The sequence below is a fragment of the Salvelinus alpinus genome, chromosome 20, assembly GCF_045679555.1.
Source record: "Salvelinus alpinus chromosome 20, SLU_Salpinus.1, whole genome shotgun sequence".
Lineage (NCBI taxonomy): Eukaryota > Metazoa > Chordata > Actinopteri > Salmoniformes > Salmonidae > Salvelinus > Salvelinus alpinus.
Window position 1 is genome coordinate 16,607,640 of NC_092105.1, and position 27,265 is coordinate 16,634,904.

At 45.8% G+C, this 27,265-nt stretch overlaps 1 protein-coding gene across 6 annotated transcripts in view; it reads right to left on the bottom strand.

Annotated features, from left to right (window-relative positions):
- Positions 1 to 27,265, bottom strand: part of LOC139546390 (interleukin-1 receptor accessory protein-like 1) — a 561,546-nt gene that overhangs the window by 126,951 nt on the left and 407,330 nt on the right. For all 6 annotated transcript variants that reach the window (XM_071354724.1, XM_071354726.1, XM_071354723.1 and 3 more), the window contains exon 6: positions 25,039 to 25,113. In XM_071354724.1, the coding sequence (XP_071210825.1) occupies positions 25,039 to 25,113 (75 nt within the window). The remainder of the gene's footprint in view (positions 1 to 25,038; positions 25,114 to 27,265) is intronic.

A 27,265-nucleotide genomic window follows, 5' to 3' on the forward strand; every position in this document is an offset into this window, starting at 1 on the left:
CCCACTCTTCCATGCAGAACTGCTGTAACTCAGCCACATCTGTGGGTTTGTTGGCCCACTCTTCCATGCAGAACTGCTTTAACTCAGCCACATTTGTGGGTTTGTTGGCCCATTCTTCCATGCAGAACTGCTTTAACTCAGCCACATTTGTGGGTTTGTTGGCCCACTCTTCCATGCAGAACTGCTTTAACTCAGCCACATCTGTGGGTTTGTTGGCCCACTCTTCCATGCAGAACTGCTTTAACTCAGCCACATCTGTGGGTTTGTTGGCCCATTCTTCCATGCAGAACTGCTTTAACTCAGCCACATCTGTGGGTTTGTTGGCCCACTCTTCCATGCAGAACTGCTTTAACTCAGCCACATTTGTGGGTTTGTTGGCCCACTCTTCCATGCAGAACTGCTTTAACTCAGCCACATCTGTGGGTTTGTTGGCCCACTCTTCCATGCAGAACTGCTTTAACTCAGCCACATTTGTGGGTTTGTTGGCCCATTCTTCCATGCAGAACTGCTTTAACTCAGCCACATCTGTGGGTTTGTTGGCCCACTCTTCCATGCAGAACTGCTTTAACTCAGCCACATCTGTGGGTTTGTTGGCCCACTCTTCCATGCAGAACTGCTTTAACTCAGCCACATTTGTGGGTTTGTTAGCCCATTCTTCCATGCAGAACTGCTTTAACTCAGCCACATCTGTGGGTTTGTTGGCCCACTCTTCCATGCAGAACTGCTTTAACTCAGCCACATCTGTGGGTTTGTTGGCCCACTCTTCCATGCAGAACTGCTTTAACTCAGCCACATTTGTGGGTTTGTTGGCCCATTCTTCCATGCTGAACTGCTTTAACTCAGCCACATCTGTGGGTTTTGAATCATGAACTGCTCATTTCAAGTCCTGCCACATTTCAATTGGGATCAGGTCTGGACTAAGACTAGGTCCAAAATGGCAAATGTCTTTCTATTTAGCCATTTTCATGTAGACTTGATGGTGTGTTTTGGATCATTGTCTTGCTGCATGACCCAGCTGTGCTTCAGCTTCAGCTCACAGAATGATGGGCAGCGACCATGTAACGCTTTTACAACATACAGAAGTGCGCAGGTAATCAAGGGGCAAAGTATTGACACGTTTTTTTGAATTGAGAGACGAGCTTAAAGTTTTCTTTACTGACCATAATTTTCACTTGTCTGACCGCTTGCATGACGACGAGTTTCTCACACGACTGGCCTATCTGGGTGATGTTTTTTCTCACCTGAATGATCTGAATCTGTGATTACAGGGACTCTCCGCTATTATATTCAATGTGCGGGACAAAATTGAGGCTATGATTAAGAAGTTGGAGCTCTTCTCTTTCTGTATTAACAAGGACAAACACAGGTCTTTCCATCATTGTATGATTTCTTACATTTTCAAATAAAGTTTTATATGTAAGATGGCTAAATAAAGAGCAAAATGATTGATTATTATTATATTATTATTTGTGCCCTGGTCCTATAAGAGCTCTTTGTCACTTCCCACAAGCCGGGTTGTGACAAAAACTCACACTCATTCTTATGTTTAATAAATGTATTGTAGAGTGTGTGTGTGGCAGGCTTACAATGATGGCAAAAAACAACATTTGAGAGTGCGCTGACCCTGGTGCTAGAGGGGGTACGCAGCTGGAGGTTGAATGTTTGAAGGGGTACGGGACTTTAAAAAGTTTGGGAACCACTGTCTACGCCAATCAAAATCCCCAAATCCCAATCTAACCAATGGGAGAGTAGAAGCATCAGAAGCTCTGAAGTGTCCTCCTGTCTCTCTGACTCTCTCACTCCTCTCCCTCCTCATCCCCTCTCACTCCTCCCCTCTCTCTTCTCTCCTCTCTCTTCCCTCTCTCTCGCCTCTCCCTCATCCTCTGCCTGTCTCTTTTCTCCCTCCTCCTCCCTCTCTCTCCTCTCCCTCCTCCTCCCCTCTCTCTTTGATTCTCTCCCTCCTCCTTCCCTCTCTATTCTCTCCTTTCTCCCCCTCGCTCTCCTCTCCCTACTCCTCCCCCTCTCCATTCTCTACATTCTCCTCTCCCTCCTCCTCCCCCACTCTATTCTCTCCTCTCTCCTCTCCCTCCTCCTCCACCTCTATTTTCTCTCCCTTCTCCTCCCCCTCTCTATTCTGTCGTCTCTTCTCTTCTCTTTTCTCCCTACTCCTCTCCCTCTTTCTTCTCTCTTCTTTCCCTGTTTTCCTTGGTTCTATTATGTAAGAGAACAGAAGTGGAGCAGGCTTCAAAGTGAATGGTAAAGCCGCCTTTCCCAGCTCACTTTTCATGCATGTCAATCCATCTCTCCCCCAATCTCTCCTTTCTCCTTCAATCCCTCTTTCTCTCTCTATCCCTGTCTCTATGCATTCTTGTCTCCCTTGTCCTCTCTTTCTCCCCTCTCTCATCCTCTGTCTACATCATCTCTCTCCTCTCCCCTCCTCTCTCTCCTCTCTCTTCTTCTGTATACCTCCCCTCTCTCCTCCTCTGTCTACCTCCTCTCTCTCCTCTCTGTCTACCTCCTCTCTCTCCTCTCTCATCCTCTGTCCACCTCCTCTCTCCCCTCTCTCCTCTACTTTCTACCTCCTCTCTCTTTCTGTGTCTACCTCCTCTCTCTCCTCTCTCCTCCTCTGTCTACCTCCTCTCTCCTCCTCTGTCTACCTCCTCTCTCCCCTCTCTCTGTCTACCTCCTCCCTCTCCTCTGTCTACCTCCTCCCCCCTCTCTCCTCCTCTGTCTACCTCCTCTCTCCTCCTCTGTCGACCTCCTCTCTCCCCTCTCTCTGTCTATCTCCTCTCTCTCCTCTCTCATCCTCTGTCTACCTCCTCTCTCTCCCCTCTTCATCCTCTGTCTACCTCCTCTCTCTCATCCTCTGCCTACCTCCTCTCTCTCCTCCTCTGTCTACCTCCTATCTCCCCTCTCGCTGTTTACCTCCTCTCTCTTCTCTCTCCTCCTCTGTCTACCTCCTCTCTGTCTACCTCCTCTCTGTCCTCTCTCATCCTCTGTCTACCTCCTCTCTCCCCTCTCTCCTCCTCTGTCTACCTCCTCTCTCCCTCTCTCTGTCTACCTCCTCCTCTCTTCTCTCTCATCCTCTGTCTACCTCCTCTCTCCCCTCTCTCCCCATCCATATATTGCTCTCTTTTCTTCCACTCCCTGACTGTATACCTTCTCTTCCACCGCCCCCCTCTGTCTCTCTCAATCTCTCTGCCCCCCTCTCTCTCTCTGTCTGTCTCTCTCTCATCATCTCTCTCTCTCTTAATCTCTCCCCATCTCTCTCTCTCTTCCTCTCTGTCCTGTGTTATTGCTCTGAATTTATGTGTAACACACATCAGACAGCATCTTTCTGATGAGAACAGGGAGGAAACTAGAGGAAATGAAAGAAAACTAATGGCTTTGCTCTTTCTTCTGCTAGCCCTCACACTACAACACCAGCACATGGAATGGCTTTAGTGTGGCATATATAATCTAGATTGAAATGATCAATTTGAGGCACGCACGGAAACACACACACGCATGCACACACAGACACACTCTCTCAGAAACCCCCTCCTCCCCCTCCTCTCACCCTCTCCCCAAATCTCAACACCCTTCTGGCCCCACAACTGAAGTGGTCCACTTAAGATATGAGCCATTTCCTTCTGGAGAGAGTGTGAGTGTGTGTGAGGGGGATCAGGGTCTTTCAGATGCGCTTTACTCTGACAGGTTCACCCAGATCTAATTTCCCTGTCCCCATCATCACCCCCTCCCTCTCTCCCAATCAGGTCACAGGTGAACGAGGGAAAGAAGAGAAAGAAAAAGAACATGAGAAAAAAAGAAAGATAAGATCATCTCAAAAGAGAGAGAATTTCCACAGTTTAAGCGTTATCAAACAGCCAGGAGGAAGGACAGCTCTGTCTGTGAGAGGGTCTGACTTGAGTTAGGGCTTTGGTGAGTGGGACCATTACTACAATCACACCTCTATATAGACCTGCCTCCTTAGGGGACATAATGGGATGACTAGCACATCTGTATAATACAAACCCTGTATTAAACAAGACAAGGTTTAACCAACAACATAGTCTATATAATAGGCCCAGGGTTAACACTACAGATGGCTGTACATGGACACATAAACTACTGCTGTTGCTTTAATATATCCTAAAAGGACCATGAATACATATCGGCCTTTCAAAATACAATGTTGAAATTGAAGCACACACACACACACTCAAACTCCACACACAAACGCACTCAGAGGACTTATAAAGGAGAGGGCCAGGGCAGAGGATGTATAAAGGAGAGGGCCAGGGTCGAGGACGTATAAAGGAGAGGGCCAGGGCAGAGGACGTATAAAGGAGAGGGCCAGGGTCGAGGACGTATAAAGGAGAGGGCCAGGGTAGAGGACGTATAAAGGAGAGGGCCAGGGTAGAGGACTTATAAAGGAGAGGGCCAGGGTAGAGGACGTATAAAGGAGAGGGCCAGGGTAGAGGACGTATAAAGGAGAGGGCCAGGGTAGAGGACGTATAAAGGAGAGGGCCAGGGTAGAGGACGTATAAAGGAGAGGGCCAGGGTAGAGGACGTATAAAGGAGAGGGCCAGGGTCGAGGACTTATAAAGGAGAGGGCCAGGGTAGAGGACGTATAAAGGAGAGGGCCAGGGTAGAGGACGTATAAAGGAGAGGGCCAGGGTCGAGGACTTATAAAGGAGAGGGCCAGGGTAGAGGACGTATAAAGGAGAGGGCCAGGGTCGAGGACTTATAAAGGAAGAGGGCCAGGGTAGAGGACGTATAAAGGAGATGGCCAGGGTAGAGGACTTGTAAAGGAGAGGGCCAGGGTAGAGGGCTTATAAAGGAGAGGGCCAGGGTAGAGGACTTATAAAGGAGAGGGCCAGGGTAGAGGACTTATAAAGGAGAGGGCCAGGGTAGAGGACTTATAAAGGAGAGGGCCAGGGTAGAGGACTTGTAAAGGAGAGGGCCAGGGTAGAGGGCTTATAAAGGAGAAGGCCAGGGTAGAGGACTTGTAAAGGAGAGGGCCAGGGTAGAGGGCTTATAAAGGAGAGGGCCAGGGTAGAGGACTTGTAAAGGAGAGGGCCAGGGTAGAGGGCTTATAAAGGAGAGGGCCAGGGTAGAGGACTTATAAAGGAGAGGGCCAGGGTAGAGGACTTATAAAGGAGAGGGCCAGGGTAGAGGACTTGTAAAGGAGAGGGCCAGGGTAGAGGACTTGTAAAGGAGAGGGCCAGGGTAGAGGGCTTATAAAGGAGAGGGCCAGGGTAGAGGACTTATAAAGGAGAGGGCCAGGGTAGAGGACTTATAAAGGAGAGGGCCAGGGTAGAGGACTTATAAAGGAGAGGGCCAGGGTAGAGGACGTATAAAGGAGAGGGCCAGGGTAGAGGACTTATAAAGGAGAGGGCCAGGGTAGAGGACGTATAAAGGAGAGGGCCAGGGTCGAGGACTTATAAAGGAGAGGGCCAGGGTAGAGGACGTATAAAGGAGAGGGCCAGGGTCGAGGACTTATAAAGGAGAGGGCCAGGGTAGAGGACGTATAAAGGAGAGGGCCAGGGTCGAGGACTTATAAAGGAGAGGGCCAGGGTAGAGGACGTATAAAGGAGAGGGCCAGGGTAGAGGACTTATAAAGGAGAGGGCCAGGGTAGAGGACTTATAAAGGAGAGGGCCAGGGTAGAGGACGTATAAAGGAGAGGGCCAGGGTAGAGGACGTATAAAGGAGAGGGCCAGGGTAGAGGACTTATAAAGGAGAGGGCCAGGGTAGAGGACGTATAAAGGAGAGGGCCAGGGTAGAGGACTTATAAAGGAGAGGGCCAGGGTAGAGGACGTATAAAGGAGAGGGCCAGGGTCGAGGACTTATAAAGGAGAGGGCCAGGGTAGAGGACGTATAAAGGAGAGGGCCAGGGTAGAGGACTTATAAAGGAGAGGGCCAGGGTAGAGGACTTATAAAGGAGAGGGCCAGGGTAGAGGACGTATAAAGGAGAGGGCCAGGGTAGAGGACTTATAAAGGAGAGGGCCAGGGTAGAGGACTTATAAAGGAGAGGGCCAGGGTAGAGGACTTGTAAAGGAGAGGGCCAGGGTCGAGGACTTATAAAGGAGAGGGCCAGGGTCGAGGACTTATAAAGGAAGAGGGCCAGGGTAGAGGACTTGTAAAGGAGAGGGCCAGGGTAGAGGACGTATAAAGGAGAGGGCCAGGGTAGAGGACTTATAAAGGAGAGGGCCAGGGTAGAGGACTTATAAAGGAGAGGGCCAGGGTAGAGGACTTATAAAGGAGAGGGCCAGGGTAGAGGACTTGTAAAGGAGAGGGCCAGGGTAGAGGGCTTATAAAGGAGAGTGCCAGGGTAGAGGACTTGTAAAGGAGAGGGCCAGGGTAGAGGACTTCTAAAGGAGAGTGCCAGGGTAGAGGACTTGTAAAGGAGAGGGCCAGGGTAGAGGGCTTATAAAGGAGAGTGCCAGGGTAGAGGACTTGTAAAGGAGAGGGCCAGGGTAGAGGGCTTATAAAGGAGAGGGCCAGGGTAGAGGACTTATAAAGGAGAGTGCCAGGGTAGAGGACGTATAAAGGAGAGGGCCAGGGTAGAGGGCTTATAAAGGAGAGGGCCAGGGTAGAGGGCTTTAAAGGAGAGGGCCAGGGTAGAGGACTTATAAAGGAGAGGGCCAGGGTAGAGGACTTATAAAGGAGAGGGCCAGGGTAGAGGGCTTATAAAGGAGAGGGCCAGGGTAGAGGGCTTTAAAGGAGAGGGCCAGGGTAGAGGACTTATAAAGGAGAGGGCCAGGGTAGAGGACTTATAAAGGAGAGGTCCAGGGTAGAGGGCCTATACAGATATAGGAGTCATTTCATACCACAAAATCATCATAGGTTTGCAGTACATTGTCTTGTACGATAGTAGCACCATCACACTGAATAGTCCTACTGAACACCAGGGACCTTTCAGTGTCCTCACAGCAGTTGTGTTGTTAAACACAGAACGTTGTTGTACAGACGTGGTCTCCTCCCACTGGAAGGACGGCAGTGCAGCACAGTGGGAGACTGTTGATCACATCACATGGATCTCTCTGGAGAGAGAGAGAGAGAGCGAGAGAGAGAGAGAGAGAGAGAGAGAGAGAGAGAGAGAGAGAGAGAGAGAGAGAGAGAGAGAGAGAGAGAGAGAGTCTATACTGTAGCACAGAGGAAGGTAACTAGATTCAGCTGTGGGCTGATTTTTTCGAAGCAGATGGTTGAGGTGCCAGAACATAGTTAAATTGAGACACGATCACATCTCTGTTCTTATTCATGGGAATACTATATTTTCCAAATTGCTGAATTCCTGGGGATTTTTGTAAAAAAAATAAAAAAAATAACTACAATCATAAACATTTATATTTATCACTTGTGGGACGGATTGTCCCGCGGGCCGCCTGTTGCCGAACCCTGCTGTAGCAGATCAAAGCTCTAGTGTTTTAAGCTTAGAGTGTTGTGTGTGTGTGTGTGTGTGTCAGGGAGGTGTGTGTGTGTGTGTGTGTGTGTGTGTGTGTGTGTGTGTGTGTGTGTGTGTGTGTGTGTGTGTGTGTGTGTGTGTGTGTGTGTGTGTGTGTGTGTGTGTGTGTGTGTGTGTGTGTGTGTGTGTGTGTGTGAATCTCCCTCTATGCTTGTCACAGATCCACCAGTAAAGCACCGTGGAAACCAGGGAAGTCAGCAAAGTATATGTCTGATGAATGCCATAGCATGTGTATCATCAATGTGTGTGTGTGTGTGTGTTTGTGTGTATCCGCTAGTAAAATTTGTGTGCATCAGTGTGTTAATGTGTGTATGTGTGTGTGTGTGTAAAATGTATGACCGAGCTGCCAGATACAGTCCTTTTTACTGCTATCATGTGTTTATGGAGCCTGGCCTGTGAAATAACGGAGTCTAATTTCTTTCCACTAGAGTGCTCCCATCTGCTGGATTTGGGTGCCAGTATAGTAAAACCCTCTATCAGTGACAATTATCCCATGCTTAGAGAGGACTGCACCGTAAGCGTGTGTGTGACCCACTCACTCCCACTGCTAATGATGCAAAGAATGTGTGTGTGTGTGGGTGTCGCTCCGGGTGGACTGCTGCGTAAGCCAGTGTGAATCTCTCACTCCCCTCCTCTGGGACAGTGAATCCAGGACATATCGCCCTGAGGGAACATCACAAAAGGTGTGTGACAGTGTGTGTCCCACTCCCTCCCCAATGAATTGTCTCCAAGGATGACGGATGCTGCACCGAGACGTCACAGCATGAATCACTCCCCGGATTCCTTGAATGGAGGGGTGGACTGCATCAACTCAGCCCCGGGGGAAGAGGAGGGGGACAGTATATCTGCTGCTGGAGGTACAGTAGTGGTCAGGGAAAAGGTGGTGTTTTGGAGAAAGAGGGTACACTAATGGAAAACTGTAATTTATACTGTCATTTTAGGTATTACCTACAGCATAATGTAAATAATGGTGCATTGTGGGAAAATGTCTGTATTTCCAATGGTACTGTAATTCCAACCCCACAGAATACAGTACTGTATCGTATCTTTGGTGTGCCAAAACACTTTTTGACTACTAGTGGGCGCATGGCATTGTTGTTTATGGCTCATTAACATATTTTGAGGCATTTCCTTTTAAGAGGCTATATTTGTTGAGCCTGTGAGTGAGAATGCTGTACCAATTTAACTCCTACAGTATGTGGTTATAGTGCTCCATGAAGTTTTAAATGTACAGAGGACAGATTGGAGTGGCAGCAAGTCTAAAACCTTAAACGGTTGAGCATTTTGACATGTCCTTTTGGTCCGTTTTGCCCTGTAGTCACTGCCAGTTTGGAAGCCTTTGTTAAGGCCTCTAGAAGTGCAAGTGATATAAAACACCAATTATTCATTAACATGCTGTAATGTGTGAACACTATCTAGCAGCCAACTTGCTTTGATACCGTATTGATATTAGTGTAGGTGTACTGTATTATGAAATACAGAATTTTACCCGCCACCGAGCTACCTGTAAGATAGTGTAAAATTCACGGCAAACCCTTTACAGTGCATAATACAGCTGGTAATGTAGAGTACAATCACAACTCCATTAACTGTAAGGTGGTTTTGCCAAGTCATCTCCCATACAATATAACACCGCTTCCAGCTTTACAGGTGTGTGTGTGTACCTATCTATAATGAGTATGTCAGTGTGTTTTTAAAGCTATATAGTGGCTAGGTTAGAGCTACGTTGGCCAGCAGGTTGGCCGAGTAGATAAAGTGGGCAGTGTTTCCTGGCAGCTCTCTCTCTCTCTCTCTCTCTCTCTCTCTCTCTCTCTCTCTCTCTCTCTCTCTCTCTCTCTCTCTCTCTCTCTCTCTCTCTCTCTCTCCCTCTCTCTCTCTCTCTGCAGATTTATCCCTCTGATTACGCCACCGTTTTTACTCCCCTCCGCCCCTCCCTCACTTACTCCTTCTATCCCTCCAATCCCTCCTTCCTCTCTTCCTATTGCCTCCGTAACAGCTGCCTGCTCTATCCCTCTCCCTTTCTCTCTGTCTCTCTCTTTATCCATTTTCTCTTTATTTCTCTCTCCCTCTCTCCTCTTTCTCTTTTTATCTCTACCTACACCCCTCCCTCCCTCCCTCTCTCTCTTTCCTCCCTCTCTCCATCAGGAACGACCTCAGTGCTGCTGGCTCCCCACAGTAAATCTGCCATATAGTTCCATAAAACTGCTAGGGGCATGACTTGACAAATAATAAGAAAGAGGAGAATAAATAAATAAAACTAAATAAAAGAGAAGAGCGTCTGGAGTGAGAGGATTCTTCCCTGCTCTGTAAAAGTGTGTGAGAAAAACTAAATGGAGCCAGGTTGTAAAATATTTACCTCGGTGTCTCTGAGCTTCACTAACTCTGCTAGTAGAGTTAGTGAAGGGCTCCTGAGTCCACAGGAGCCCTGTGGACTCACTGCATCAACACCATACACATATGCACACACTCACACAGGCATATACGTGTGTGTGTGTGTGTGTGTGTGTGCGTGCGTGCGTGTGTTTCAATCTATAGCTGGAAGACTCCTGATATCTCCAGGAGTGATAAGTATAATCAGTTGTTGTCTAGTACTGTCTTTTTGTTAGCTAGGGACATCTACTTTTAGTGCTGCCTGTCTTCCCAGTAGCCTACTTGGTGTGTGAACTGCTGACTGCTCATAATTTACAGAGGATTGTTGACACATCAACCAGGATTAAGGGGCAGGGCAATTTGGGACTATTGTGGTTTTGGTACTCAGTGTCAGCGGCGGTCTCGTCGTCAAAACTATCGCTGAAACAAAGAGGAAGGAAGGAGAGGAAGGAAGGAGAGGAAGGAAGGAGAGGAAGGCTCCAATCTCTCACTTTAGTATCTCACCTAGTTATTTTCAGATTATCTCATTTAGCTCTTTTGTAGTTTAGGCAATTACTGTATGTGTGTGTTTTCTATACCTGTTTGCTCCTCTCACTGTAGGCTTTACAGATTCTCCCCACCCCTTGCCTGCAACCCTTCTAATTTCGTGTACCCTGCGTGCACAACCCATGTGGAATTCCTGGTCTCCGGCAACGTATGAAACTGCTGATCTGTGGTCAGGCCCGCCCGAGTTCATCTCAGCCTATGCTACCCTTCAGTCCCTAGACTTTTTTGCCCTGACGGAGACATGGATCAACCCAGAAAACCCTGCTACTCCAGCTGCTCTCGCGTCAACTGACTACGTTTTCTCTCATAGTCCGAGAGCATCTGGTGTGACAGAGCTGCTCATTTCTCCTAAGTGGAGATTTTCTCTTTTCTCCCTGACTCACCTACCATCTCCTCATTTGAATTCCATGCTGTCAGTGTCAGTTGTCCACTCAAGCTTAACATTGTTGTCATTTATTGCCCACCAGGTGCCAGTAGAGAGTTCCTCAGTGACCTTTATAAACTAACTTCCTGACGATGGCTCACCACTCTTCGTACTGGGCGACTTCAACCTTCTGATATCTGCCTTCGATTAATTTATTTCCAACTGTTTCTTTCCCCTCTTTGCCTCTTTTGACCTCACCCTTTCCCAGTCCCCTCCCACTCACAAGGCAGGCAATACACTTTACCTCATCTTTACTAGAGGCTACTCACCTACTAATCTCACTGCAACCCTCTCCAGGTCTCTGATCACTACTTTGTTTCCTTTTCTGTCTCCCTCTCTCCTCCAACCCTGGCCACTCAGCCCCTACCCAGATGGTCATGCGCTGTCACAATCTTTGCTCTCTCTCTCCTCTTCTATCCTATCATATCTCCCTTCTGCTAAATCCTTCTGCCTCCTGTCTCCTGATTCTGCCTCTTAGATCTTACTATCTTCCCTTTCCACATCCTATGACTCGCACTGTCCCCTTTCCTCCCGCCTGGCTCGACCCTCCCCTCCTACTCCGTAGCTAAGTGACTCATTGCGAGCTTAAAGAACAGGACTGAAGGCAGCTGAACGAAAATGTACTTCTGGATGACCTATCATCCTTTCACTCCCTGCTCTCTACCTTCTCTTCCTCTGTATCCACTGCTAAAGCCACTTTCTATCACTCTAAATGTAACTAACCCGAGGAAACTATTTTCTCCTTAATCCTCCCACCCTCCCCTTCCCCTTCCCCCTCGTCCCTCTCTGCGGACGACTTTGTCAACCACTTTGATAAGAAGATTGACAACATCCACTCCTCATTCACTCAGACTATAGAGTCCACTCACACAGAACTACCCTACGCTTTGTCCTCTTTCTCCAGATGAAATCCTGGGACTAGTGAGGTCTGGCCGCCTGCTCAACCCCATCCTCTGCTCCCTTCTCCAGACCATCTCTGGAGGCCTCCTGAGTCGCTCCTCTTCTCAAGAAACCAACACCCTCAAGAAACCAACACTCTGACATCAAAAACTACAGACTGGTACCCCTTCTTTCCAAAACATTTTAAGCTCTACACACTACCAAAGCTGACTCTCTCTCCTCTGTTCTCATCCTACTACATCCATCCGCTGCCTTCGACACCATGAACCATCAGATTTTCCTCTCCACCTTCTCAGGGCTGGGCGTCTCAGGCTTTGCACACACTTGGATTGCATCCTACCTGGCAGGCTGCTCCTACCAGGTGACTTGGAGAGGATCTGTGTCTGCAACATGTACTCTCACTACTGGTGTCCCTCAGGGCTCAGTTCTAGGCCCTCTCCTCTTTTCTCTATACACCAAGTCACTCGGCTCTGTTATGTCCTCACATGGTCTCTCCTCTTCTCTCTATACACCAAGTCACTGGGCTCTGTTATGTCCTCACATGGTCTCTCCTCTTCTCTCTATACACCAAGTCACTGGGCTCTGTTATGTCCTCACATGGTCTCTCCTATCATTGCTATGGGGATGACACTCAACTCCTTTTCTCCTTCCCCCCTTCTGACACACAAGGTAGCGACACGTACCACTGCGTGCCTGGCATACAGTGGGGAGAACAAGTATTTGATGCACTGCTGATTTTGCAGGTTTTCCTACTTACAAAGCATGTAGAGGTCTGTAATTCTTATTATAGGTACACTTCAACTGTGAGAGACGGAATCTAAAACAAAAATCCAGACAATCACATTGTATGATTTTTAAGTAATTAATTTGCATTTTATTGCATGACATAAGTATTTGATACATCAGAAAAGCAGAACTTAATATTTGGTACAGAAACCATTGTTTGCAATTACAGAGATCATACGTTTCCTGTAGTTCTTGACCAGGTTTGCACACACTTCAGCAGGGATTTTGGCCCACTCCTCCATACAGACCTTCTCTAGATCCTTCAGGCTCCGGGGCTGTCGCTGGGCAATACGGACTTTCAGCTCCCTCCAAAGATTTTCTATTGGGTTCAGGTCTGGAGACTGGCTAGGCCACTCCAGGACCTTGAGATGCTTCTTACGGAGCCACTCCTTAGTTGCCCTGGCTGTGTGTTTCGGGTCGTTGTCATGCTGGAAGACCCAGCCACGACCCATCTTCAATGCTCTTACTGAGGGAAGGAGGTTGTTGGCCAAGATCTCGCGATACATGGCCCCATCCATCCTCCCCTCAATACGGTGCAGTGGTCCTGTCCCCTTTGCAGAAAAGCATCCCCAAAGAATGATGTTTCCACCTCCATGCTTCACGGTTGGGATGGTGTTCTTGGGGTTGTACTCATCCTTCTTCTTCCTCCAAACACGGCGAGTGGAGTTTAGACCAAAAAGCTCTATTTTTGTCTCATCAGACCACATGACCTTCTCCCATTCCTCCTCTGGATCATCCAGATTGTCATTGGCAAACTTCAGACGGGCCTGGACATGCACTGGCTTGAGCAGGGGGACCTTGCGTGCGCTGCAGGATTTTAATCCATGACGGCATAGTGTGTTACTAATGGTTTTCTTTGAGACTGTGGTCCCAGCTCTCTTCAGGTCATTGACCAGGTCCTGCCGTGTAGTTCTGGGCTGATCCCTCACCTTCCTCATGATCATTGATGCCCCACGAGGTGAGATCTTGCATGGAGCCCCAGACCGAGGGTGATTGACCATCATCTTGAACTTCTTCCATTTTCTAATAATTGCGCCAACAGTTGTTGCCTTCTCACCAAGCTGCTTGCCTATTGTCCTGTAGCCCATCCCAGCCTTGTGCAGGTCTACAATTTTATCCCTGATGTCCTTACACAGCTCTCTGGTCTTGGCCATTGTGGAGAGGTTGGAGTCTGTTTGATTGAGTGTGTGGACAGGTGTCATTTATACAGGTAACGAGTTCAAACAGGTGCAGTTAATACAGGTAATGAGTGGAGAACAGGAGGGCTTCTTAAAGAAAAACTAACAGGTCTGTGAGAACCGGAATTCTTACTGGTTGGTAGGTTATCAAATACAAATACTCCTTTTTTTTTTTTTTTGTCTTCCGGCGCCGACAGAGATGGCCGCCTTGCTTCGCGTTCCTAGGAAACTATGCAGTATTTTGTTTTTTAACGTGTTATTTCTTACATTGGTACCCCAGGTAATCTTAGGTTCCATTACATACAGTCGGGAGGAACTACTGAATATAAGAGCAACGTCAACTCACTATCATTACGACCAGGAATATGATTCTCCCGAAGCGGATCCTGTGTTTTGCCTTCCATCCAGTACAATGGATCAGATCCCAGCCGGCGACCCTAAACAACGACGCCGTAAAAGGGGCAAACGAAGCGGTCTTCTGGTCAGGCTTCGGAGACGGGCACATCGCGCTCCACTCCCTAGCATACTACTCGCCAATGTCCAGTCTCTTGACAACAAGGTTGATGAAATCCGAGCAAGGGTAGCATTCCAGAGAGACAGTAACGTTCTTTGCTTCACGGAAACATGGCTCACTCGAGACACGCTAACGGAGTCGGTGCAGGCAGCTGGTTTCTTCACACATCGCGCCGACAGAAACAAACATCTTTCTGGTAAGAAGAGGGGCGGGGGGGTTTGCCTTATGATTAACGAGACATGGTGTGATCATAACAACATACAGAAACTCAAGTCATTCTGTTCACCTGACTTAGAATTCCTCACAATCAAATGTCGACCGCATTATCTACCAAGGGAATTCTCTTCGATTATAATCACAGCCGTATATATTCCCCCCCAAGCAGACACATCGATGGCCCTGAACGAACTTTATCTGACTCTATGTAAACTGGAAACCACACACCCTGAGGCTGCATTCATCGTAGCTGGGGATTTTAACAAAGCTAATCTGAAAACAAAACTCCCTAAATTCTATCAGCATATCGATTGTGCTACCAGGGCTGACAAAACCCTGGATCATTGTTATTCTAACTTCCGCGAAGCATATAAGGCCCTCCCCCGCCCTCCTTTCGGAAAAGCTGACCACGACTCCATTTTGCTGCTTCCAGCCTACAAACAGAAACTAAAACAAGAAGCTCCAGCAATCAGGTCTGTTCAACGCTGGTCCGACCAATCTGACTTCACGCTTCAAGACTGCTTCGATCACGTGGATTGGGATATGTTCCGCATTGCGTCCAACAACAACATTGACAAATACGCTGATTCGGTGAGCGAGTACATTAGAAAGTGCATCGGCAGGGCCTCCCGGGTGGCGCAGTGGTCCAGGGCACTGCATCGCAGCGCTAGCTGTGCCACCAGAGTCTCTGGGTTCGCGCCCAGGCTCTGTCGCAGCCGGCCGCGACCGGGAGGTCCGTGGGGCGACGCACAATTGGCCTAGCGTTGTCCGGGTTAGGGAGGGTGTGACCGGTAGGGATATCCTTGTCTCATCGCGCTCCAGCGACTCCTGTGGCGGGCCGGGCGCAGTGCGCGCTAACCAAGGGGGGCGGGTGCACGGTGTTTCCTCCGACACATTGGTGCGGCTGGCTTCCGGGTTGGAGGCGCGCTGTGTTAAGAAGCAGTGCGGCTTGGTTGGGTTGTGCTTCGGAGGACGCATGACTTTCGACCTTCGTCTCTCCCGAGCCCGTACGGGAGTTGTAGCGATGAGACAAGATAGTAATTACTAGCGATTGGATACCACGAAAAATTGGGGAGAAAAGGGGGTAAAAAAAAAAATTCAAAAGAAGAAAAAAAAATAAAAAAAATAAAGAAAGTGCATCGGCGACATAATACCCACAGCAACGATTAAAACATTCCCTAACCAGAAACCGTGGATTGATGGCAGCATTCGCGTGAAACTGAAAGCGCGAACCACTGCTTTTAACCAGGGCAAGGTGACTGGAAACATGACCGAATACAAACAGTGTAGCTATTCCCTCCGCAAGGCAATCAAACAAGCTAAGTGCCAGTATAGAGACAAAGTAGAGTCGCAATTCAACAGCTCAGACACAAGAGGTATGTGGCAGGGTCTACAGTCAATCACGGATTACAAAAAGAAAACCAGCCCCGTCGCGGACCAGGATGTCTTGCTCCCAGACTAAATAACTTTTTTGCTCGCTTTGAGGACAATACAGTGCCACTGACACGGCTCGCTACCAAAACCTGCGGGCTCTCCTTCACTGCAGCCGAGGTGAGTAAAACATTTAAACGTGTTAACCCTCGCAAGGCTGCAGGCCCAGATGGCATTCCCAGCCGCGTCCTCAGAGCATAAGCAGACCAGCTGGACATATTCAATCAATCCTTATCCCAGTCTGCTGTTCCCACATGCTTCAAGAGGGCCACCATTGTTCCTGTTCCCAAGAAAGCTAAGGTAACTGAGTAGCACTCACCTCCGTCATCATGAAGTGCTTTGAGAGACTAGTCAAGGACCATATCACTTCCACCCTACCTGACACCCTAGACCCAATCCAATTTGCTTACCGACCCAATAGGTCCACAGACGACGCAATCGCAACCACACTGCACACTGCACACTGCCCTAACCCATCTGGACAAGAGGAATACCTATGTGAGAATGCTGTTCATCGACTACAGCTCAGCATTTAACACCCTAGTACACTCCAAACTCGTCATCAGGCTCGAGACCCTGGGTCTCGACCCCGCCCTGTGCAACTGGGTACTGGACTTCCTGACGCGCCGCCCCCAGGTGGTGAGGGTAGGTAACAACATCTCCACCCCGCTGATCCTCAACACATGGGCCCCACAAGGGTGCGTTCTGAGCCCTCTCCTGTACTCTCTGTTCAACCACGACTGCGTGGCCATGCACGCCTCCAACTCAATCATCAAGTTTGCGGACGACACTACAGTGGTAGGCTTGATTACCAACAACGACGAGACGGCCTACAAGGAGGAGGTGAGGGCCCTCGGAGTGTGGTGTCAGGAAAATAACCTCACACTCAACGTCAACAAAACAAAGGAGATGATTGTGGACTTCAGGAAACAGCAGAGGGAGCACCCCCCTATCCACATCAACGGGACAGTAGTGGAGAGGGTAGTAAGTTTTAAGTTCCTCGGTGTACACATCACGGACAAACTGAATTGGTCCACCCACACAGACAGCGTTGTGAAGAAGGCGCAGCAGCGCCTCTTCAACCTCAGGAGGCTGAAGAAATTCGGCTTGTCACCAAAAGCACTCACAATCTTCTACAGATGCACAATCGAGAGCATCCTGTCGGGCTGTATCACCGCCTGGTACGGCAACTGCTCCGCCCACAACTGCAAGGCTCTCCAGAGGGTAGTGAGGTCTGCACAACGCATCACCGGGGGCAAACTACCTGCCCTCCAGGACACCTACACCACCCGATGTCACAGGAAGGCCATAAAGATCATCAAGGACAACAACCACCCGAGCCACTGCCTGTTTACCCCGCTATCATCCAGAAGGCGAGGTCAGTACAGGTGCATCAAAGCAGGGACCGAGAGACTGAAAAACAGCTTCTATCTCAAGGCCATCAGACTGTTAAACAGCCACCACTAACATTTAGTGGCCGCTGCCAACATACTGACTCAACTCCAGCCACTTTAATAATGGGAATTGATGGAAATTTATGTACAAATGTATCACTAGCCACTTTAAACAATGCCACTTAATATAATGTTTACATACCCTACATTACTCATCTCATATGTATATGTATATACTGTACTCTATATCATCTACTGCATCTTGCCATCTTTATGTAATACATGTATCACTAGCCACTTTGAACTATGCCACTTTATGTTTATATACCCTACATTACTCATCTCATATGTATATACTGTACTCTATACCATCTACTGCATCTTGCCTATGCCGTTCTGTACCATCACTCATTCATATATCTTTATGTACATATTCTTTATCCCTTTACACTTGTGTGTATAAGGTAGTAGTTGTGGAATTGTTAGGTTAGATTACTCGTTGGTTATTACTGCATTGTCGGAACTAGAAGCTCAAGCATTTCGCTACACTCGCATTAACATCTGCTAATGTGTATGTGACAAATACAATTTGATTTGATTTGATTTGACTTATGTCATGCAATAAAATGCAAATTAATTACTTAAAACTCATACAATGTGATTTTCTGGATTTTTGTTTTAGATTCCATCTCTCACAGTTGAAGTGTACCTATGATAAATATTACAGACCTCTACATGCTTTGTAAGTAGGAAAACCTGCAAAATCGGCAGTGTATCAAATACTTGCTCTCCCCACTGTATATCTCAGCTTGGATGACGGCCCAGCACCTCAAGCTCAACCTCAACAAGATGGAGCTGCTCTTCCTCCCGGGGAAGGCCTGCCTGCTCCAAGGTCTCTCCATCATGATTGAAAACTCCACGGTGTCTCGCTCCCAGAGTGCGAAGAACCTTGGTGTGACCCTGGACAACACCCTGTCGTTCTCTGTAAACATCAAAACAGTGACTTGCTCCTGCAGGTTCATGCTCTACAACATGTGTCAAAATCCTTCCATGGAGGGCCGAGTGTCTGCGGGTTTTTTCTCCTTCCTTGTACTTGATTGATGAATTAACCTTTTATGGTTGCCATCCCGCTACCGGGATGATATGACTACAGCGACTGAAAGTGCAGGGCACCAAATTCAAAAAGCAGAAATCTCATAATTAAAATTCCTCAAACATAGATTTGTCTTATATAATTTTAAAGGTAATCTTGTTGTTAAACCCACCAAAGTGTCCGATTTCAAATATGTTTTTCAGCAAAAGCACTACAAACGATTATGTTAGGTCACCACAAAACCACAATAAGCACAGCCATTTTCCCAGCAAAATATAGCTTTCACAAAAACCAGAAAGAGAAAATGAATCACTAACCTTTGATTATTTTCATCAGATGACACTCATAGGACTTCATGCTACACAATACATGCATGTTTTGTTTGATTAAGTTCATATTTATATAAAAAAATCGGAGTTTACATTGACGCGTTAGATTCACTAGTTGCAAAAACATCAAGTGACTTTGCATAGCCACATCGTTTCAACAGAAATACTCATCATAAATATAGATGATAATACAAGTTATACACATGGAATTATAGATATACCTCTCCTTAATGCAACCGCTGTGTCAGATTTCAAAAAAAATTTACGGAAAAATAAACCATGCAATAATCTGAGACGGAGCTCAGAACAATAGCCAAATTAGCCGCCATGTTGGACTCAACAGAAACCAGAAAATACATGATAAATGTTTCCTTACCTTTGATGAATTCATCAGAATGCAGTCCTAGGAATCACAGGTCCACAATAAATGCTTGATTTGTTCGTTAATGTCCGTTATTTATGTCAAATTAGCTACTTTGGACATGTTTACCAAACGCCAAACCCAAAGCGCGTCCACTACCGTCCACTATAACGTGACGAAATGTCCAAAAGTTCCGTTACAGTCAGTAGAAACATGTCAAACGATGTACTGAATCAATCTTTAGAATGTTGTTAACATACATCTTGAATAACGTTCCAACCGGAGAATTTCATCGACTTCAGTTGACCGGTGGAACGGAGCTGACTCTCACGTGAACGCGCATGTTCAATGTGTGATCACCTCCTGCCAGAGCTCACTAATTCCCGTCCCCTTCGGCCCCCCTTCACATTAGATTCATCAGACAAAGTTCTATTGACTGTTGATATCTAGTGGAAGCCGTAGGAAGTGAAAACTCATCAATATCTCTCTGTGATTTCAATGAGAGCTTGGTTGAAAATTGGCACCCCCAGAAAAAATACAAACAGGAAGTGGAACTTCTCAGGTTTTTGCCTGCCATGTGAGTTCTGTCAAACAGTTTTAGAAACTTCAGAGTGTTTTCTATCCAATATGAATAATAATATGCATATATTAGCAACTGGGAATGAGGAGCAGGCCGTTTAATATGGGCACCTCTGTGCACCTTTCATCCAAGCTACTCAATACTGCCCCTTCAGCCATAAGAAGTTAAAGAACTCCCCTCACATGGTTGTCTAGGTCTTAGTTGAAAGGAAAAAACTAAAACAAGCAGACAGTAGGCCCTCCATGGAATGAGTTTTACACCCCTGCTCTACAACATCCGTAAAGTACAACACTCACACAGGAAGAGGCACAGGTCCTAATCCAGGCACTCTGGACTAATACAAATTGATGTTGGCAGGGCTCCCTGCTTGTGCCATCAAACCCCTGCAACTTATCCAGAACGCTGCAGCCAGCCTTGTGTTCCTTCCCAAATCCTTCCAAGTCAACCCACTCCTCCGCACACTCCACTGGCTTCCAGTCGAAGCTCGCATCCACTACAAGACCATGGTACTTGCCTACGGAGCAGCAAGAGGTACCGCCCCTCTTGCTCTGCTCAAACCCTACACTCCAACCCGAGTACTCCATTCTGACGTCTCTGGTCTCTTGGCCCTTCCAGCCCTACAGGAGGGCAGCTCACGCTCAGCCCAGTCCAAGCTGTTCTCTGTCCTGGTACCCCAATGCTGGAACCAGTTTCCCCTGAAGCTAGGATAGCAGAGTCCCTACTCATCTTTTGAAAACATCTAAAACACTAATTCTTCAAAGCGTATCTTAAATAATCCCACAGCACCCCTCCCCCCGCACCCCTCCAAAAAAAAGTACCTTTCATGAACTAAACTATAACTCGCACTTGACCCCTACTAGCTCTGACTTTGCTAATACCTAGTTTATTGATTAAAAATTGACTTACTATGACTGAGATATGTGGTTGTCCCACCTAGATATGTTAAGATTAATAAACTAACTGTAAGTCGCTCTGGATAGGAGCGTCTGCTAAATGACTAAAATATCAAATTGGTGTGTGTTTGTGTGAGTGTGTGTGTGTGTGTTGTGTGAGTGTGTGCGTGTGTTTGTGTGAGTGTGTGTGTGTGTGTGTTGTGTGTACTAGAATGCATGTATGTCAGTCCATTAATGGTAGCCTATTCACCCTTGGTCAACTACAGATGTGAGCGCAACAAGGTATCAAGGCTTTTTGATAATGTATCAATAATAGAAAATGTAAAAATATATCTCTCACAATCTGATTCTGTGGCCCATTCTTCCTAGCTGTGACTGTCCTCACTATTGAAAGGGTATGATGCTTACTGCTCGATTAGGCTCCTTTCCCTCATAGAATGTCCCTGTGTTCATTGCTTGTGAATGTCAGTGGATACGTTGGCAAAAAACATTGACCAAGGCCATCATTTTACATCAAATTACATATCTTTCATTGAGCATGATATTGACCTTAAAAGTAGCTTAACTGCACAATGTTGCCCTAAGGCAACAAACAAATTAGATTTACTGCACCACGTTGCCCTAAGGCAACAAACAAATTAGATTTACTGCACCACGTTGCCCTGAGGCAACACAAAGATTTTACTTTTTTTTTTTTGAATATGCCTTCAGTAAGTATTCACACCCCTGGACTTTTTCACATTTTGTTGTGTTACAACCTGAATTCAACATGTATTAAATTGAGATTTTGTGTCACTGGCCTACACACAATAGCCCATAATGTCAAAGTGAAACTGAAATGTCTTGAGTCAATAAGTATTCAAAACTCCTTTGTTATGGCAAGCCTAAATAAGTTCAGGAAAAAATTTGCTTAACAAGTCACATAAATGTTGCATGGACTCACTCTGTGTGCAATAATAGTGTTTAACATGATTTGTGATTGACTACCTCATCTTTGTACGCTACACATACAATTATCTGTAAGGTCCCTCAGTCGAGCAGTGACTTTCAACACAAATTTAACCACAAAGACCAGGGAGCTTTCCTATGCCTTGGTAGAAGGGTTGAAATAAAAAAAGCATACATTGAATGTCCCTTTGGTATTTTAATAGGATCCCCATTAGCTGTTACACAAGCAGCAGCTACTCTTCCTGGGGTCCACACAAAACATGAAACATAATACAGAATGACATAATACAGAACATTATTAGACAAGAACAGCTCAAGGACAGAACTACATATATTTTTAAAAAGGCACACGTAGCCTACATATCAATCCATACACACAAACTATCCAGGTCAAATAGGGGAGAGGCGTTGCGCCGCGAGGTGTTGCTATATCTGTTTTTTGAAACCAGGTTTGCTGTTTAATTGAACAATATGAGATGGAAGGAAGTTCTATGCAATAAGGGCTCTATATAATACTGTACGTTTCTTGAATTTGTTCTGGATTTGGGGACTGTGAAAAGACCTCTGGTGGCATGTCTGTTGGGATATGTGTGTGTGTCAGAGCTGTGTGTAAATTGACTATGCAAATAATTGAAAATTTTTAACACATTAATGTTTCTCATAAAAAAGAAGAAGTGATGCAGTCAGTCTCTCCTCAACTCTTAGCCAAGAGAGACTGGCATGCAGAGTATATATATATCAGCCCTCTGATTACAATTAAGAGCAAAACGTGCCGCTTTTCTGGGCCAGCTGCAGCTTAACTAGGTCTTTCCTTGCAGCACTGGAACACACGACTGGACAATAATCAAGATTAGACAAAACTAGAGCCTGCAGAACTTGCAGAACGTTCTACAGACTGTTGACATCTAGTGGAAGGCGTAGGAAGTGGAAGTGCAAACAGATCCATATCCCACTGGGATTTCAATAGGCGATGAGTTGAAAATCGACCAGCCTCAGAATTTCCACTTCCTGTTTGAATTTTGTCTCAGGTTTTTGCCTGCCATATGAGTTCTGTTATACTCACAGATTTCATTCAAACAGTTTTAGAAACTTCAGAGTGTTTTCTATTCAATAGTAATAATAATATGCATATATTAGTAGGAGGCAGTTCACTCTGGGCTATTCATCCAAAGTGAAAATGCTGCCCCCTATCCCTAAACATTTAACAGGTTAATGTCAAGCCCTGCATGTTTTTTTCAAAAGTCTCATGTTGTCTGCTACTGTAGACTGAATGATAGAACAGCTATTTCCATGTTAAAACATTATGGGATGCATTTTCTCAATTGTTTTTGATGGTAGGCCACTCTGGTAGATCTACATTATGATCAAACAGCCACAGTAGCCTACTTGACCACTGTTAAAACTGTAACTTAAAGCGGGTACAGCCTCAACACACGCACTGGGAGTTGCACAGAATTTTCACAACATTCAAGTTTGCAATCAGCAGAGTGCAGTGCCAAAATGTTTTTGAGGGAACATTGGTTAACAGGTATGAATACTTTCTGAAGGCACTGTATATACAAACGAAATATGTTCAAAACCTTCTTTAGAGGTTCCTACACAAATATATATTTTTTATTGTGAAGTTCTCTCTATTTAAACATGCACAATAATTAAAGGTATCTTACCCTTGATGCGCTCAGGTTGCTCTGCTTCCTCCCCCAATTGATACATCATTCTGAATTCTGCACCTCATTGGATTGTTTACAGACATGTCATCACATATTGTCATATTGTCCTTTCTAGAGTGATCTCCCTGTGTGAGCTACCAATAACCCACTTGTATCCCTGATAACAACAAAACACTAAAGACAAGAGTGGTATTGTCTCCAAAGCACTCTGTGGAGCAAACACACACACACACATCCACACACACATGCACGTACCTCGGCCACCCTGACCCCTGTCAACAAAGACAAACAGCAGTATTGTAAGCCACCTTCTCTCCGTGTGGACAACCACGCTACACAACACTGGCACCATATGGAGACGATATCGTTGAGGAAACAGCACCATTTCTATACACAGAGAAATAGTTTTACAGTGTCTGTGTTCTTCTACCAGAGTTAAAACTGTCATCATCAATGTGTCTGATAAGCAGGGAGGTCAGAGTCTAAGAGGATCTGTGAATTCATCACTTTTCAGTCATTTAGAGATGCAGTTTTGTTCTTTCTTTCACACTCTAGTACAGATGTAGGATGTTAATTTGAGCATTCTTCTGTTGCTGAGAATTTAAAAGTCTTCTAAAGATGATAATTTCCACTTTAAAATGTCAGACTTCATTTGCACTGATGAAAAATGAATGAAACATGTTTTTTATCCATTCATTCATTCATTTATCCACACAATAATTCACATTTCCGGTTGCTGCAGGACTATTTTTCTGCTGTAGCAAACTGGCTCAAATTAAATCCTATATCTGTAAACAGCACCACAGAGGAGATAGACATACTGTAGATGCTAACATACAGAGGATCGTACGCACGCACGCACACCCACCCGCCCACACACGCACACACACACACACACACACACACACACACACACACACACACACACACACACACACACACACACACACACACACACACACACACACACACACACACACACACACACACACACACACACACACACACTTTGTTGGAGCTAGGAACCCAAGCATTTCGCTACACCCGCAATAACATCTGCTAAATATGTGTATGCGAGCAATAAAATTTGATTTGATTTGACACACACACACACACACACACACATAAACACAAACACACAAACACGCACACGCACACACACACACACACACACACACACACACACACACACACACACACACACACACACACACACACACACACACACACACACACACACACACACACACACACACACACACACACACACACACACACACACACACACACACACACACACACACACACACACACACACACACACACACACACAAAGCTCCTACTGATAATGAAGAGACACACACACACACATAAACCCTACCCTACCTAGGCCCGATTGCTTCTGTCAAATTTAAGGCGCGGCGTGGCCCAGCCCAAAACACAAAATCAGAAATAACTTCCTCTGTTAGTAAATCCATTAGCTGCTCCTCTCTCTCTGTCACTCGCTTCCTGCTTGGAGTTTGCTCTGCATGCGCTTTGCACATGGTTTTGGATCTGTGAGTATCCGTAGCAACTGCTCCGCTTGGGCTGCTTTGCTCAATGACGAGACATGAGAGAGCAGTTAGCTAGCCACCTTTCGTCACTCTAAATCCCGACAAAACTCAACAAACATTATTTTCTGTGAAAGAATCTCTCCTGTCTTATAGTTGATGAGGTTGAAACACTTCTGACACCATGTTATGATCTTAGTCAGATATGACTGTACTGCGCAGCAGAGCACGAGCAAATGGCTCAGCTTCAATATGTTAGTGATCAATTTAGTATCATAGTTATCCTAGTATCCTAGTTGCCTGTATCCTAGTTATTGATGAAAAAACAGCTTCTACCCAGTCTTAACCCGATGTATAATGTCGGGGCCTGTAAGGCTCAGGTCGTGTAGCACAGCTCTAGCGCTTACCTAGCTGTAGCTCCATGTTGCTGATCTTGTTCTCAGAAGGATAAAGGATCTTCGGTGGCTTGTCAGTCAGAGGGGCTGGAATAAAGAAACACACAGCTTAGACATGTTAGATGTCACTCACAAACACCAGAATGCCATGGCATTGTCAACACCACCATACTGCTACTGAACCTTGCTTTTTTAAAGGCATAGACAAAAGTCCTATAGGCCCAGTTAGTAAGGGTAAAGGGATAGACAGAGAGAGGGAGACAGAGAGAGGGAGACAGAGAGAGGGAGACAGAGAGAGCTTGTGAATTTATGCAGTCTCCAATGCAAGGACGTCCATCTCTGAAACAGAAAACTCCTAACAGTACATCCAGTCCTCCGGTAGCACAAAAAGTCAGTTTCCTAAAATTCTCTGTTGTATTAATTATACCTGACACTAGAACAGAACCCTCGAAAAGCAAGTAAGCATTCACATAGTCTGGATCCTGCAACCAGAAAACAGACTAGCAGGAAGGGATGGTGCAGTTGGTTATGTCATTTTCACAATGAACTAATGGACACCAGTGGAGTGACAGCAAAGAACATCTCTTGTTGCCAAAGCAAAGACAACACATACACTAGATCTCTCTCTCTCTCATCCCCTCTCTCTTCCCTTCCTCTCTCATTTCTTCACTCTCTGATGCTATGAGTCTCAACTCTGTTCCTCCTTTCTTCCCTTGTTCTCCATTATCTTTCACTCAGAGTAATATTCCTCTCTATTGCCTGTAGAAATGACATACATTTAGTTTGGCCTACTTGCGCTAATACATTTGTCAATGATTTGACACAGACATGACACCAGTTAATGGTGCTCAGTGTTTGAACAAACATCATGGTGAGTGTATGAGAGAGAGAAAGAGAGAGAGAGAAACACCAAATTGAGACTCTGCATGCAGAATTCTGCAAAATCATCCTCCGTGTACAACGTAAACACCAAATAATGCATGCAGAGCAGAATTAGGCCGATACCCACTAATTATCAAAATCCAGAATAGAGCTTTTAAATTCTACCACCTAAAGGGAAGTGATTCCCAAACCTTCACAACAAAGCCATCACCTACAGAGAGATGAATCTGGAGAAGAGTCCCCTAAGCAAACTGGTCCTGGGGCTCTGTTCACAAACACAAACAGACCCCACAGAGCCCCAGAACAGCAACAGCAACACAATTTGACCCATCAAATCATGAGAAAACAAAAAGATAATTACTTGACACATTGGAAAAATGTACAAAAATACAGTGCCAACTAAAATGCTGTTTGGCCCTAAACAGAGAGTACACAGTGGCAGAATACCTGACCACTGTGACTGACCCCAAATTAAGGAAAGCTTTGACTATGTACAGACTCAGTGAGCATGGCCTTGCTATCGAGAGAGGCCGCCATAGTACCTCGCTCTCAAGGGAAAACAGGCTATGTGCACACTGTCTACAAAATGAGTTAGAAACTGAGCTGCACTTCCTAAACTCCAGCCAATTGTATGACCATATTAGAGACACATATTTACCTCAGATTACACAGGCCGACAAAGAATTCCAAAACATGTCAAATTTTGATAAACTCCAATATCTATTGGGTGAAATTCCAGTGTGCCATCACAGCAGCAACATTTGTGATCTTTTGCCACAAGAAAAGGGCAACCAGTGAAGAACATACATACTTGTAGATACAACACATATTTATGTTTAGTTTTTTTCCATTTTTACTTTGACTATTTGCACATCATTACAACACTGTATATAGACGTAATATGACATGTGAAATGTGCATATTGCTCTGAAACGTGTTTACTGTTAATTTTGTATTGTTTATTTCACTTTTGTTTATTATCTACTTCAAATCAAATCAAATCAAATTTTATTAGTCACATACACATGGTTAGCAGATGTTAATGCGAGTGTAGCGAAATGCTTGTGCTTCTAGTTCCGACAATGCAGTAATAACCAACAGTAATCTAACCTAACAATTCCACACTACTACCTTACACACACACACAAGTGTAAGGGATAAAGAATATGTACATAAAGATATATGAATGAGTGGTGGTACAGAACGGCATGGCAGATGCAGTAGATGGTATAGAGTACGGTATATACGTATGAGATGAGTACTGTAGGGTATGTAAACATAAAGTGGCATAGTTTAAAGTGGCTAGTGGTACATGTATTGCATAAAGATGGCAAGATGCAGTAGATGATATAGAGTA